Below are 16,589 nucleotides of genomic sequence, written 5' to 3'. Positions count from 1 at the left end.
CTTACAATGCGTTAAGCAATAGCCTTCATACTTTTGTATATTTATACAAAGTCAGCTTATTGCCCCCACAAACTGGGTCCTCAATTTACCTACCTTAGAAAGGATGGAAGGCTGAGTCAACCTTGAGCCTGGTGAGATTCGAATTTACAGTAATTGAAGACAGCTGGGATTAATCACAATGCTATCAGTCTGCTGAGCCACCAGGCCCATACTATTTTGTCTGAAATGTTTCCTCCTGCACATGCGCAGAGGGTCAAAAATGGACTAATGACATCCCGGCAGGTGAGCGGAGCCACTGGCCCTACCGGTTTGTGCGAGCTGGATAGATCCGGCCGGATTTCACCGCTGATGTGACACCTTAATGAAATTTTAAATTTTCATTTCAGTTTTAATAATCTCTTCTGAAACCAAATCATTCTGATTTCAGAAGGTCTAATAGTGAAAGTTGTAGGTTTATAAATTTAGTAAAAAATTATCAAGCAATAAAAACGAGTCAATATTTATTAGACTTTAAAAAATATATTCCTTTATTGCTACTCATGTTGGGGAAATTCACATTCTCAAAGTATTTACAAAGCACCCTATCCCTGTTTGGTTAACAGAAATTTTGGGAGGGCATTTTTGTTTAGTTTTATAAATAAAATGTTATAAATAAAATGTTCCTACATTTCCTTTTTTTTTCTGCTGCTGCGAGACAATAGAGGAAAATTCTTTTGCATATTTACATGAACTGAGTGCCAATGTAAATTGTACCAGCAATTCTAGCTTCCATTATCCCCTACATTAGAATTTTTACTTGCTAATCTTCTGGTCTGTAATTCTGGGACGTTCAGTTGTTCAGCTGGCACATTGCTTCATAATATATAAATATTTCTTCTTCTAAAGTGATGACCTTATTTAGTTTCATGTGCATACATAGTCTGTTCTGGAAAAGAAAATAGCTACTTGCTATTCTGAAGGTCACGTGTACTACCATAATTTGACTTTATAGTATAATAAATCTCCCAAGGTAGAGCAAAAGGCACATGGAGAAAGAAAAGGAAGTTCTCTAAATAACCTCAAGCATGACTTCAGTTGTTTTCCTTATGGTATAGATTTATAATCTGCGAGGGCATTGCTTAATTTCTGGCCCCTGGTAAAAGTGCTTTTCTTTTAACCATGTTTGCTTCTGAATAAGGCAATATTTCTTAGATGGCGTTCTAGGTTTCCTCCCATAAATAGTTTGGGCACATATATGTGGCCATGCAAATTATTTAGAATTTTTGAATGCATCTTTTCCTATTTGTAAAGGAGAAAAATCTACCTGAACTTTTATAAATATTGCATTATCATGTTGGAAAAGACTTGAGGTTCGTAAACAGATACCTCTTCATGATAAATCTGATATATTTAATTTTGCTTCTTTGTAATCACTGCCCTAAGTTCAGAACGAAACTCCCATTTTCCGAAACACATAACTCACTTCTCAATCTGAAACATATTCTTTGAAAGATAGTTGAGATCAATCTTAGGAGTGGAGTAAGTAAGCTTCCAGATTCTAATTCTTAACGCCAGACAAAATGAGTTGTTACAAGGGCTACATTTTTCAAGAGAACTATGAACACACTTGTCAGCAATCTGAACTTGGAAAGGCTTTTGCAGAGAAGTTTTACAATTCCCAGCAACACTGGCAAGTTTGCAGAGTGAGCTTTATTTAGTGCAAGCTGCTTGACCTGCACAAACTGCACACATTTTCCCATAGTGTATTGACTGAATGGAGGCAGCAGCATAGCAAGATCTGTTCATGACCCAGAATATGTAGAAGTTTTTCTTATTAGCTTGAATAGTTATTCTCGTTTTTGCCATAGCAACATAATGAGCCTTCCCCCCGCCCCTCCCTTGTCTTTTCTTAGTTTCACTCCATATAAGAACAATCGATAAACATTCATTTGCAGTAAGGGATTTTTCCTTTCCTAACACGAGCCTATCGTTTTCCATTACTCATTTCATAAAGCAAGCCATCAGTAGTGTTTAAACTTCAGATTTTTTAGATAAATACTGTTTGCAGAATGCCTGGCTAAATAGTATTCGGCCATAGAATAATGTTTTGTTTTTGCTTCCTTTTTTGGCATCTCATCTCTAATGAGAGATATTTTTTGAAATGTGTAGATTTAGAACCAGTTTTAGCTGGAGGGCAGGAATAGATGGGTTAGGAATGTAAAATAAATCACTGAGGCTATTTCAAAATTTTTTAAAAAGTTAACCAAATACATAATCTAAAAATGATTTCATATCATTGTATTTTTAGAATCTCCAAACCTCTGTGTTGGTGGTTGTCCAATGTTTTTCTTATTTTCTGGCACAAGAGGTCTGTAGTTGGAGCTGTTATAGATTAGACAGTACTTCTAATATAGTTATATAGAAATAAAGAGGCATAAATAAGATTTTCCGTGAATTGGTTTTTGAAATGTTCCTGTTTTATTGTGGTCAAGTTTAGATTATTTGAATAAACATTCACTATAGGTGAAATTGTTCTGGTGGTTTTTTTCTATAGTATTTTCAAAGAAAATCATCATCATCTGTATAAGTAACACATAAACATATCAGGACCTGTCCCTTCTAAATATCTCAGTGTTCTATTTGTGTACCTTTGTATTATACAAAATAAATAGTTTATGTTGCCCTGAATTATATGCTAGCATGAAACACCAGAAATCCATCCTTCCATAGATTTGGAAGGATTTTATTTCTGCTAAATCAGCAAAATTTGGATCATTGATAATTTAATAAAAATGTAATGATTTGCCCAGATCTTCTCTGTAGTAAACACACAAGATTCTTAAGCTTGCAATACTACATCCTACCTATTATGTTGTTAATTTTTTTTTACTACTTATGCTTTTACTACTAATTCCAAACCTTATTCTGTATTCTATCTCCTAAATCCTATAATCTGTACTGTGTTCTGCCTTAGCTTACTTCTTAGTTACATCTAAAGCTACTCTGCTTTCTGTGTCTTTTTGATCTTCTCTTTCAATGCCAATGACTCCTGCACAGCTGAGCTCCTTTCTAAAGGGCTGGCTTGACTAATCTACAAGGGGGGGGGGGGGTTTCATAAAGTAATGGGTGCAGGAGGTGCAGATATTCTAGCTCCGTGTGGCATTTCTTCCACACATCAGTGTTTTTCTCTCCCTTATACATATTTCCATTTGGGCAAACAGGAGCTTGAAAATCTCCCCAAGTATCCTAAACCAATATGCATAAGATTATCACATGAAACATTTGAGGTACCAAATTTTATAGTCCATTATAAAGTCTTTTTACCTATTTAATATATAAATAATTATTATTTAGTCTCCAGGTGCCCTCCCCACTTCCATTGGTTAGGACTCCACAGGGATACCATTATGGATTAGTCTGCCTTATATTGAGCTTTCAATTTGCCTGAGAGTATCTTTGACTAGGAAACTAAAATGTACTCTAAGAAAAAGTTTCCAAGCTACGTACCTCAAAAACTAGAAGTAGTTCTGTGCTGCTTTAGATGCCCTTTCCTACATACCCTGCTGCAACCAGCCATGGCCAAGATAAATATACTACCGGTTCTGTGGGCATGGCTTGGTGGGCATGGCAGGGAAAGGATACTGCAAAATTCCCATTCCCTCCCCACTCTGGGGCCAGCCAGAGGTGATATTTGCCGGTTCTCCGAACTGCTCAAAATTTTCGCTACCGGTTCTCTGAACTGCTCAAAATTTCCACTACCGGTTCTCCAGAACCTGTCAGAACCTGCTGGATTTCACTCCTGATTTCAGTATTGCAGGAGTTGGACAGAAAACGGAGGCCCAAAGATGCTAATGTCAAATGTAACTGTTTTTATGAAATAAAAGTAAAAAATCTGTTGTCTAGAAATGTAAAGAATATGCTGTACACCACAATTTAATCCAAGTATTGGGTATATTGTATAGTATAGTGTTTATGCGAACTGAGAATTAACTAACTGTATGTATATTTAAGTTATGTTTTAACCTTGAAGTGGCTGTAAAAACTATACTTTTGCACAGAGAACAAAGGAAAAGTTTGCCTTAATTCTTTGTCTGCTGTCCCCTCTCTGTACGTACAGTCTGTCTAGTCTTCCTCTCATGCACACATACCAGGGGTGGGTTCTAAATTTTTTTACTACCGATTCTGTGGACGTGGCTTATTTTGTGGATGTGGCTTGGAGGTCATGTGACTAGGTGGGCAGAGTCATTTCTGGAAGGTCCTTGCACTTACGACCAGTCCTTGCACTTACGACCCGACTCATTTGTTTGCTTTTAACACTGATCAGCTGTAGGGTGGCCCTTTGAAGCCCTGCGGCAAGAGTTTAAACAGTTTTTTTCCCTCTAGTCATCAGCTGGGACTCAGGAGGCAGCAATAGATTGGGGGTGGGACCAAATAAAAGGTAAGAATAACGTGGGTGGGTGGGTGGGAGGGCGGGGGGGAGAACCGGTTCGGTTACGTCATATCGTCACCGCTACCGCTTGGCCGAACCAGGAGGAACCTACCACTGACACATACAGATGAGTATAATGTTTTTTTGGGTATAGTAGAAAAGGATAGGAATTCATAAGACATTTTACATTGGAAACATTTTGAGCTTGAAGTGCCCTGTTTTGAGCTGGCTGTGGCAACCTTTTCATGGCCTGATTTTGACTTTGAAATAAGGTCATTTTGAGCTTGGAACAATCCTTTGAAAACTGAAAATGTTTTGGCCATCCCAAGAAAAGAATTGTTAAAATAATTAATAATTATAAAAACAGCAGTATAATTATGGTAAAAAAAATTTGAAAAAACAATATCTCCCAAGACAATCATAAATGAAGAAATGTCTAGATAGGCAAAATTAACAAAAAAAATTAATTGGCTATTATAGTGGCAGCGGGATTAAAGACAAATTAGGAAGCAAAATTTAACAGTTTTTCCTCAGATTAATCCTTGTATGTTTGTTGAATTTCAGCTCTACAGTATAAAGCTTGAAAATTTAATTCTTTATCTCGATTCCTTTTTCTAGAAAGATGAGAAAGCAACAATAGCCAAAATGAATCGCCAACGTACTAATTCCATTGGTCACAACCCACCACACTGGGGAGTAGATCGCTCTTTTTATAATCACTTAAGCACCAGTCAAGTTTCTAAAGAGATGAAAAGAATGGTAAGGATGGAATATTACTGCCATTGTTGCAAATGTATGAATGTACATATGGATTCCCCAATTTCCTTGATATTCTGTTTTCCTGAATTGTCTTTACTCATGAAAATAATTTCTATTTTATTACTCCATTCATGCTTTTTTTTTAAAAAAAATTTATTTTGATAAAAGTTTTGATCATTATGCATTATTGCAAGTTGCCAGAAAGAGCTCCTGGTGATTCCCCTGTCCCTCTCATATATGCAATATCTCTGTCCTTGTACTGAAATGAGTTGCTTTGTGAAAATTAATTAAAGATTGAAGCTTAGAAATTGCTACAACCACACTAGTTCTCCAGCGATGAAATCCTCTGAAGTCTGCTATTGGTTCTATGAGTCTGCTACCGAGCGTGCGCTTCGCACACATGCGCGCCTGAGGCGTGCCCAGGCAGCACTAAAAAAGGAACATTTTGAAGCCTTCCGAGTCTGCAAAGATAAATAGACAGCGAGGGAGGGAGAATCCACTGTGCCATGCGATTTAGATTAGCTAGAAAGCAGGAAACCCGACGATTCTAGCTAATATAAATCGTGCATCACAGCTGATCGTCAGAAATATTGGCTCGCCCGAACTGGTAGCATTTCACCCCTGTAGTTCTCGCTTCTCACACCTATTATAAATGGGTGACTAAGACTGAGAGGGACTTACTTAGATTCACTGCATGAAATAATCTCTGAGATGTAAATTGCATCAAGCATATGGTTCATGATTTGAATAGCCATATTTAGAAAGAAAGCATCGGAAGAAACTTTAACAGGGTACCGTAAAAAACATAAAAGAGGCAAGCATCCACTATATGTGTATCTTGCCCTGTAGCTGGTACTACACAGATCATAACTTATAGATCAGCTCCTCACAGAGATAGAGAAATAAATCCAAATTAAAGAGAAAATGGTATTTAATCCTTTAGCTGTTGTGGGGTTTTGCTAGACATACTTTAGCCATAAACTAGGCTTTTATGGGTGATAACTTCTTGTTTGATTCTGAAAGCATGTAATATGCTTATGGATATCAGGAGTCATTGTTAGAACTATCTTCTGAAGCCCCAATTCACAAAATAACAAAATATTATCATTCTTTGTCATCTTTAGAGATATAAATAGAAGAGTAAATCCACAGGTTATTTATTGTATAGTAGAATTGTCCAAAATCAAGATGCTTTATGTTTGTAAATGCAGTCTTTAAAAGAGAAATGTCTGTTCAATTTAAAATGCTTCACAAGAGCCTTTACTGGTTATGAAATTCAATTATTTCGCATTGTCCATTTTGTTTGGCATATTAACTATGCATTAACAAAAGCTTTACCCAATAAATTGATTTTCCTTTTAATAATGCATCTTTCAAATCTGGTTAGAAAACGATTTTACAGGATATGTATCCGCTGTACCTTGCAACAGATTTAATTTTAAAAGCGGATATGCAGTAGGAAATGCAAATTATGTAATTAACTTTTTGCAGGTATGAAATGCTATATGTTCAAGCTGAACGTTGTAAACACTTTGTAATTGCATTTCTTTCTGCACATGATGCAAAAGTTTTAATTAACTTGTAACACTGATTCTATTTAGAGAGGAATAGACATTCCTCTCATTTAACCATTGATTTATCAGTATGGAATATACAAAATGTTTTTTCCAAAATATTTGCAAATAACTAATATCCCCCTTAACAAAAAGTGTTAACTATATATTAAAAAAAGACTATAGACTGAAAATAACCCAAATCAATACTGATAGTAATTTGGGAACTAGAACAGGATTCTCTGGCATTTTTGACAATTAGTGTTCTACAGGTAGCATATTTGTTAGCATCCATTTTTTAAGTTCTGGATAATGGAGGGGACCCAGACACTTAAAAGGATTATCTTTCAATGGATGAGCATATGCTCTTTCCAATGTAATTTAGAGCCTAGAACGTTCAACTACAAACTTAGAGCCTAGTCAGAAATGCAGCCGATTTGTTGCACCCACAAACTGATTTGCACAATATACAATAAGAGTTTGCTTTTAGAATAGGAGAAACATCATGATTCTTTTTAAACAAAGGGATCTAATAGTGTTCTAAATTCAGTTTTCCTTTCCCAAACAGTTCTGCTCAACAACCTGATTTTTCAAGAGTATCTTGTTAAAATCATCTTTAAAAAAATAAAAAGCACAATTCCTCATTTTCTTTGTTTCCTTGAAAATCTACAAAAGAGGCACAAGGAAACATTTGCCTTCCAGCCGTTACTGCTGTGCCATTTCTAGCAGTCTTAGCCATCATTGAGAGTATTTAAGTGACTATAGAAGTTCAACATCTAGAGGTCATAAATTCCCCATCCTGCTTTAAGGAAAGGAAAGCATTTATTTAAAGTAGATGTAAACTAATGAGCTAAAAATAATTATTCTTATCTCCTTCTAACATTAACAATTTACTAGTTTTAAATAATATAGCTATTACCCAGTTGGCAATGGGAAGAATTCAACTACTGCAAGAAGCTAAAGAGTAAACCAAATTGGTTGTCTTGAATACCGTAACTCCATTCAATTGTACAATATAGATTAGCAAGTTTATAGCCTATGTATTTATATAATGTATAAGAATTACTAATTGAATTACTGGAAACAAAAGAAATACATGTTTGCATATAACATCATCTAGAAAGGCGGAAACACATTCTGGCATCTTCTGTCAGCCAGAGAAAGAAGGGCTGCTGAGTCAACTATATTCCAATAAGAGCATTGGTTAGAATTTTATTTATGGAATTTTCAGTTTTATTCATGTACTATCAAACTCTTACGTTTACCTCCACCTTTCCACTTCACTGTTTCTTTGGGTATTTTTTAGGTACAATTAGTTATTTCAATCAAAAATAGTATTCAGTGTGCTTAATGATACTGTGTTTCCCCGAAAATAAGACCCTGTCTTATATTTTTTGAACCCCGAAATAAGTGCTTGGCCTTATTTTCGGGGATGTCTTATTACTTTGGGGCGCATGGAGCAAGATGGGGGCTCCTCTTGCTGTCTTACCTGATTTCCAGTTCTGTCTCCCTAACCCTAACCAGAGGAAATGGCGGGGACCGGCTGTGCATGTGGTTAAATATTTTTGGGGAGGGCTTATTTTCGGGGGGGCTTATTTTAGCGCATGCGCAAAAGCCTGATTAGGCTTATTATCAGGGGATGTCTTATTTTAGGGGAAACAGGGTAATAGGACAACAATAGGAAACGAAGTTAAGATTGAAATGTTAAAATTCAGCACTAAAATCATACCAAAGAAAGATGTGTACACACAAACACACACACACACACACACACACACACACACACACACACACACACGAAAGAGGTTTAAGAAACTTGGGGAACACATGTTTCTCAGGAAGAATAAAATGTTTAAAAATAAATTCTTTGCAACATACAGTAGATTATAAATCACACAAATTTCAGATTATAGAGAATTTGAAGATGACTATAACATTGGCAATCCAATATTAGAAAGTGTAATTAAAAACTTGAAACTTTTTAAGATCAGAAACCAATTAGCAAAACATGTACTGATATCTGTTATTAAAAAAAAACCAAGGTATTTGTTTCGGAAGGCCCTGCACTCTGAGAAAATTGTCGATTTACCCTTTCATACCTCTAGAAACTGCACTGATTCCTTGTGCAATAAAAGCATGGGAAACACTATCCTGAAAGAAAATTGTTTGCTGCAGCTTTAAATATATGAGACCAGGTTCTCTTAGCTCAAAGTTAAGAATACATGATCTCAACCATTCTATTGCATTATAGGTATTAATATATTTTCTGTACATTCATGATCATATGATTGTAACATGGTTAATAATGTCTCTGAGCATTCAAGTTTAGTTCCTGATGACGTGCACATGATTTTTCTTTGCAAAATTATGGAAATGAATTACCATTATGTTCTTCTGAGATTTTTTTTGTCTCACTTGTTCTCCAGTCTACTGTTCTAAGAATTCTTAGTAGTTTCTTGTCAAAATACTTACAAGGTTTTTATCGTTTTAAGATAAGCAAATGTTAGAGAGATGCTGTCACCTAGCTGTGTGTACCACAATTACACTTTCCTGTCTTAAGTACATAAACCAGATGCAAACCAATGTATGTTGACTGACATGTTAGTGATTACTTCAGAGTTGTTGTTTTTTTAAGGGATCATCCATATGCTATCTATTTAATATTAGGCACATGAATGTTAACTATACAGAGGGGAAAAAAAGGAAGCATTGTGTTTCTGAGAAAAGAAAATCCTCTTAGAATAAATAACTGCAGATGTTGCAAGTGACTGACTGAGAGAGCAACTCTGTTCCATTAAGTTGAAGTTTGCAAAGTGTTCGGGGCCTTGACCTGGAATAGATAATGTTCCATACTCTTGGCAAGACACTTATCAGCATGATGTTACAAATGGATGTCCCCTAAGTGATTTTGCATTAACTCTAATGTATTCACTGTCATTTTGTTTGGCTAATTAGCATTTCTCTCTCTTCTTTTCAGGGTTTTGAAGATCCAAAAGACAAGTAAGAAAAGGGAACATTAATTATTCCTTTTTATTGAAATGTATGAAGTTTGTCACTGTACAAAATAGAGTACTATCTTATTTTGGTGCTTTGCTTTGCCGTAATTTTTCTCCATAAATACTCGTTAGAGGTTAGAATACATCATGTCACCCTGCCACAGATTTTATCTTTTATTCTTTAATGTAAGCTTTAATAATTAATCATACAGATTCTTAATTTATCTAAAATACACCAAAAAATAAAAAATAAAAAGAAGAGCTGATAACTTGAAATGTTTTTTTATAAAATGAGGACGACTAAAGGGTAGCAGTGGTAAAGAATTAGCCTTGGACAAGGTACCAGCTTGCAAATACTATTATTTAGTCCATTTTTAAAAAACGTTAAACTAGACCTATATAGTATTCGTTAAATAAATCTTGATTTTAAAAGGGTGGTTTAGTTTTAAAAAAACAACAACAACGATTGTTGTAATTACTTAATTTTACATACTTAGAGGCTATATCTCAAGATAGTAACTAAGCAGTTGCTTTCATTCCATCCCTCCTTTGTGACACATCTAGAGTCTTAGGTCCATTTCAAATTGCACAAAAATGGATGACTGAGTAGAAAAGATATAGGAACCCTTTAACTCATCTCTGTATATCCATATATGTTTGGTCATCTTCCTTGTTGATTGCTGATTATAGTCTATAAAAAGCTATGGAAAATGCCTTCTAAATCTTGGAAGTTTAAAACTTGGAGTTTTCAATTTGTACAATAGTTTTTAGATTCACCTGTAAGATGTAATTTATTGGAGATAGTATGTTGAGCTTGTAGTAAATTGGCTATTTCTAATCAAAGTAGCACAGAAGAAAGGATAGTACAGCAGATCCTTGAGTTATATGAATATGGAAATATTTATACCAGAAGACCTGAGCATCCTTTCTCCCCCCCTTTTTTTGGGGGGGGGAGGGCATGTAGTTTGGGAAGGAGAAAGCCTAAAGAAGTTTGAAAGCAAAAATATCCTTGGCACTCTGATAAAATTATAATTGGAAAGACATGCTGGAAAAACCTAGAATACAAAACGAATCATCATATTATTTTTATGTATGGTTGAATAATTATGAAATATTATAAGAGAATATATGTACTCTCTTACCCATAGAGGAAAAAAGAATTCACAATTCATATAAGGAACTATAGAGATGTATTACATAAGATAATACATTTAATTTATGAAGGAAAACAGTAATATTATATTTTATGCCTTTGAGTCAGTTTGATTGCTGTCAATTACATAGGCAACATCTTGGCAACATTTTTTTTTGTCGTTGCCTTCTTCCTAGGGCTGAGAGAGAGGGACTGGCCCAAGGTCATCCAGCTGACTTTGTCCCCACAGTAGGACTCTGGTCTCTGGTGCTTTAACCCATACAGCAAACTGGCTTTACAATCACATTAAAGTGTTCAAAATTATGGTATTAAAGAGAGAAGTTAAAAGTGTTTATTCAGGATAAATATAATATCAATATAATTTCTTCCTTTTAATATATTTTGAATACATTTTGAATAATAAAAAATCCTTACCCTTCATAATTCTCCATTTGTTTTAGTTTTGTGCTAAAAGTTGTGTAAATAGTATGGTAACTAACACTGCAGGAAGTTTAATTAGGAAGCATTTTCAGAAGCATACCCTTCTGTTGCTAATTTACCATTAACAAGAGAAATTTCTCTAAAAATTTGATGAATTGGGATTGATGCCAATTTAGACTCCCCTAATGTAACAGTCTTTTCTGTTTTGAAAAAAGAAGTTGGCTTAAAATTAGGGTCTTACATTCACAGATGGAACGATTCCTTTGGATTGCAGAAGGTGTCTGACTGAATAGACCAATTCTGTTGGCAGAAAGGAGAAAGAAGTGATATTTTTAGATTTCCCCTTCCTGCTGCAATCTCCTGCCTTCCAAAAATCAGAGTCTGCTTCTGCGTTGAATCCAATTCGGTGTTTTTAGACCAAAAATCTTCCTTTTGACATGAACATTATTTTTTTATTTTACTTAAAATTCTTGCTTAATAAAAATAAGGCATATTTTAATTTTTTTTTATGTTACCCAGGAGAATGCTCTACCTGGGATTATTTCTCTGTAAACCTACATCATCCATATTTATGAAAATAAGTCTGATTTTAATAAAGAAAGAGCATGTTTGGGTTGCTATTGCCTATATTATGTGTGCCAACTAAATTTGCAATGACAGCTGGCAAATTTCGGAGACCAGTTATCTAGCATGGGCGAAGAATGGCAGAGAGACAGAGAACTACAAAATAATCAGACGAGTGACTGTCTAATTAAATATATTTGTTAGTGTTTTTCTTTTAATTGTGACGATGCCAAAGAAAATGTAATGAGTGCTACATTGGCTCTGAAAAACTACAGTGAATAGTTGAAGTGGGCCAGGCTACCATTTATTAAAACATCTTGTGGTTTATAGTAAATTACCAGCTTCTTAGGAATAAAATAGCTCTTAGAGGTTTCGCAGAAGATTAAGTAAATACAGAATATTTTAAATTCTGTACGGTGTGCAATGGGTATGCCTTTTAATACCTTCCATTATATCCAGACCAGTGATGAATGTAGACTACAAAATTCTTTGTCCTTTCTGACAAAATATGTCTTCAGAATAAAAGTAGTTTTAGAAATCCTTAATTAGATGACTGAAGTGTGCATGAGTACTGGAGTGCCTTGATCTGCTTCTATACTTTACAATTTATAGTATCCTGTAGGAGGATATGGCTGAAGGGGGTGAAGATTCATTGCACAGGTAGTCCTGGACTTATGACCATCCATTCAGCAACTGTTCAAAGTTATGATGGTACTGAATGAATGCTGGTTATGACCAATCCTTGGTTTTCTAGCCATTCCAGCATCCCAAAGTCACTTAATTGCAATCTGGGCCAGGGGTGAAATCTAAAATTTGTTACTACCGGTTCTGTGGGTGTGGCTTGATGGTGGGGGTAATGTGACTGGGTGGGCGTGGCCATTTTTTTTTTTTTTTACTTTTAAAACCATTTTTTCTACAACCTCTTCGGCTAAGAGGTTGTAAAAAAATGTTTTCAAAAGGCTCTGAGGATCCAAGCTGAGTTCCCTGATTGGCAGGGAACTCAGCTTTTTTAAAAAGCCTCTGCAGATCAGGGAACTCAGCTTGGATCGTCAGAGCATTTAAAAGAAAACAAGGGTTTTTTTTCTTTTAAATGCCTTTGACGAGGCGTGTGATCATCAGAGGCTTTTTTTTTTTACTTTTAAAAGCATTTTTTCAGCTGAAGTTGTAGAAAAATGCTTTTAAAAGTAAAAAAAAAGCCTCTGATGATTGTGCGGCTCAGCTGGGCATGGGGGGGGCAGGGATTTTTGTTACCAGTTCTCCGAACCACCCGCCTCCATCGCTACCGGATCGGGCAGTCCAGTCCGAACCTGGAGCATTTCACCCCTGATCTGGGCGTTTGAAAACCAGCTGGCATATATGACTGAGTGCCACACCCCACTATCATGTGATTGCCATTTCCAATATTCGCTGCTGACTTGGGCAGAAAGTCAATTGGAAAGCTGGCAGGGAAGTTACAAGTCGCTCTGATAAGTCACCCTCACCCATGCTCTCTTCCCCAGCCTCTCTCCACTTGGGTTTTCTGGCCACTCACACACCCCTGTGCATCTTCCCAAACAAATCTGAGCCTCCCTCACCACTTGTGCAGCTCTGCTCAACACTATGTGCTCTTGCTGCAACTCTCTTGCTCCCTCACACACCTTTCTCAAGCCTCAATATGCCTCCCTTGAGTGGTCCCCACACACACACTCACACACAAACCCTTACCCTCATTACACCTCTCTCATGCTGTCATGCATCCTCCCTGACCCTTGCAGTACCTCCCTCACACTCTTGCACCCTCTCCCCAATCTTGCCAGGTCTCCCTCATGCATCTCTGTGCATCCCTTTGCACTCTTTCACACACAACAGCAACTACTATATTTTTTGGAGTATAAGACACACCGGAGTATAAGACTCACCTTAGTTTTTGGGGAGGAAAATAAGAAAAAAGCTGATTGGTGGGTGGATTGGCCTCCCAGAATACCCCCAATCAGCTGTTTCCAGAGGTAAATTTTAGCAACAGGTTCATTGGTTGTGAGCTCTGTGCCTTGCTTTTTTTTCTGCCTCTGAAAGCCTCCGAAACAGAGCTTCGAAAAAAAGGCTTTTTTTTCTGAAACTCTGTTTGGAAGCTTTTTTTCTGAAGCTTCTTTCAGAGGCTGAAAAACTGTTCTGAAGGACTATCTGTACTCTGTTCAATCTCCATTCTTTGGTATTGGTATATAGATTAACCTCTTCCAATCTGTTGGTTATTGTGTCATTCTCCAGATTTGTTAGCATAGTTTGGTTAGAACCTTTACTGATTCTTCTTTTGTTGCTTGCCATATTATTTTAGATAAAAGCCTTTCAGAGGCTTTTTTTCTGAAACTTCTTTCAGAGGCTTCTTTCAGCCTCTAAAATCACCATATGCGAGGCTGGGTGGGGCTACATTCGGAGTATAAGATACACCCAGATTTTCACCCTCTTTTTTGGGGGAAAAAGGTGTGTCTTATACTCAGAAAAATACAGTACTTGCCGGCCTGCCTGCCTGTTTGCAAGCTGCCTGGATCTTCCTGCCAGCTTCCCCACTGATCTGTTTGTGGGAAGGCAGCAGGAAGTTGCTTCACCTAAGAACTTGGTTAGAGTGACAACCAGGACTGCCGGCGTGTCATTGCTAAGTGATGCGGCCATGCTTTGTGACAGAAATTCTGGTTCCAATTGCCATCATAAGTCAAGTATTCTATCTTTCTCCCACTTGCTCCAGAGGCAGGTCTAGTGGGGGGCAGAGGAAATGATGTTGCTACCTGGGGGAGGAGATACCTCCATTGTCAGTTTTAAAATGACAAGCCCAAAAAAGAACTCAAGAGAAGAAAAGTTTGAATAGAGTGAGAGGCTAAATTATATAACGTGGTTATAAATATTATTGTATGAATTTCCACCATGTTTTTGTCAACCCCCTGGGTGAGGTGGGTGCCTTGTGTCTGCTGTAGGAAAAAAGAGCCAAAGAATGGGACACAGCAGAGGTGTTTCTGAGAGTGGGGACTTACATCTGGAAAGTTCATCTTTAAGTAAGAAATTTTATTTTGCGTAAATACTACTTAATTGGCCTCTACTTTATTCTGTTGTTCCAGGAATATCCAGGAAAGCATGAATCCAGAAGATGAGGTGGATGAGTTTCTGGGTCGTGCAATTGATGCAAGAAGTATTGACCGGTTACGTTCAGAGCATGTTCGCAAGTTTCTGTTAACATTCAGGGAGCTTGATTTGGAGAAAAAGGTAAACTTCCATAAGGATGTATGGGTCTGTTAAATCCACTAGCAGGAGCAAACTAGACACCAGGGCAGAAAATTGGTGTGCTTAATCATAATTCTGTGTAAAAATTCATATGAATGTTCAGAAGAGGTATCTAATGGAATGTTTAGAACCGCCTTCCATTTGAAAACACAGTTTTACCTTAGTAATGATGATGATTTTCCCCCTCCCTCTCAAAAATCCATTTTCAGTAGGCAAATGGATGGAAAATTGGGAGTGATGAAAAGTGGGACAGTTCAATACTTTAGGCATCTATACTGTAAATAACAATTCTTTACTTGGCTATCATGAACTACATGCATATATACATGTACAGTATGTATGTATTGTATGTATTATTAAATAGGTTTTCCCACAAAATAAAAAAAAAATACAAACTTTAAGTTCAAGATAAGAGAAATAGAGAAAAGTGAAAAAGAAATTAAGAAAAGAAGGAAAAAGAAAAAAAGGATAATAAAGAAGTAGGTCCAGTCTTCTTAACAGCAGTTATAAGTACATTTATATTTTACTTTCTCTGTCTGAAGATATAGAATTTTCCTTTCTATAATCTACCCATTCTAATAATAAAATCCATAAATCATCCATTCATTTTTTTCCTCTTTTTTCAGCAAAAAGTCCATATGGAGTTTCTAATAACTAATATATTCAATAATTGATCTTTCTCTAAGCAAACAAGTTAATTTTGCCATCTCTGTTCTGTTATTTTCATCAACCATTCTTCCATTGTGGGTACTTTGGAATCTTTCTATTTTGGGGTATATAGTTGTTTCGCAGCAGGGCTCATACAGTATACAAAAATAATTTCCCATGGCTTTTTCTCTATAAAATACTTTTGTGGTAAAACCCATAAAAGGTATTTTTGGCCACAGAATGTTTATATCTATACAATACTCTCAGTATTCTAATATTCTAACATAATGTTCAGAAGGCAACTGGACTTCCTTGTTTTGCATGAAGACATTTCACTTCTTATTCAAGAACTCCAGTTCTGACTGAATGGTGGAGAATGGATGGATTTATATTCCTTACTGTCATCTGGTTGTTAGTGTTCTTTCTGAGAGCCATTGAAGCCACTTAGAGGTTTATCTGTCCCCTCAGGGTCACCTGAATCCTGTAGTCAGCAATTTTTCCCTGAAAATCTGTTCATACTCCCACACCATTTGAAGGGTGTTTATCCCAAAGTGCATAGCTAAATGTCGAATGGGGCAGGAATATGAAAAGAGGTCTTTGTTTCTCTTTTATTCAGAAAGACTTTTGCAAGGCAAAAATCACCACGTGCCACAGTTTGCAGTGCCATCTCTGCGATTTTGGATGCAAGTAGTCTGCCATAGAACCTCACTTGGAAATCTGGTCATCTTGACCTTCCACAAGATTTAGGTCGACACGTGTTTCAGGACTTGGATTTGTTATTTTCACATCTTTTTAGGCCTTCATTCAATGACATTTTTTTAAGAATTTGCCTCAGCAAC

The 16,589-nt window shown here is 36.4% G+C and overlaps 1 protein-coding gene across 1 annotated transcript in view; it reads left to right on the top strand.

Annotated features, from left to right (window-relative positions):
* The window catches only part of ADCY5 (adenylate cyclase 5), a 243,840-nt gene that overhangs the window by 183,548 nt on the left and 43,703 nt on the right, over positions 1-16,589 (top strand). Inside the window, exons 8-10 of the mRNA XM_060687913.2 lie at positions 5,027-5,167; positions 9,698-9,720; positions 14,940-15,084. Of these exons, the coding sequence (XP_060543896.1) occupies positions 5,027-5,167; positions 9,698-9,720; positions 14,940-15,084 (309 nt within the window). The remainder of the gene's footprint in view (positions 1-5,026; positions 5,168-9,697; positions 9,721-14,939; positions 15,085-16,589) is intronic.

The sequence above is a fragment of the Pantherophis guttatus genome, chromosome 1 (assembly GCF_059756535.1).
Source record: "Pantherophis guttatus breed Tessera chromosome 1, ASM5975653v1, whole genome shotgun sequence".
Classification (NCBI taxonomy): domain Eukaryota; kingdom Metazoa; phylum Chordata; class Lepidosauria; order Squamata; family Colubridae; genus Pantherophis; species Pantherophis guttatus.
The sequence above is the reverse complement of the archived record's forward strand: the minus strand, read 5'-3'. Positions and strand labels throughout refer to the sequence as shown.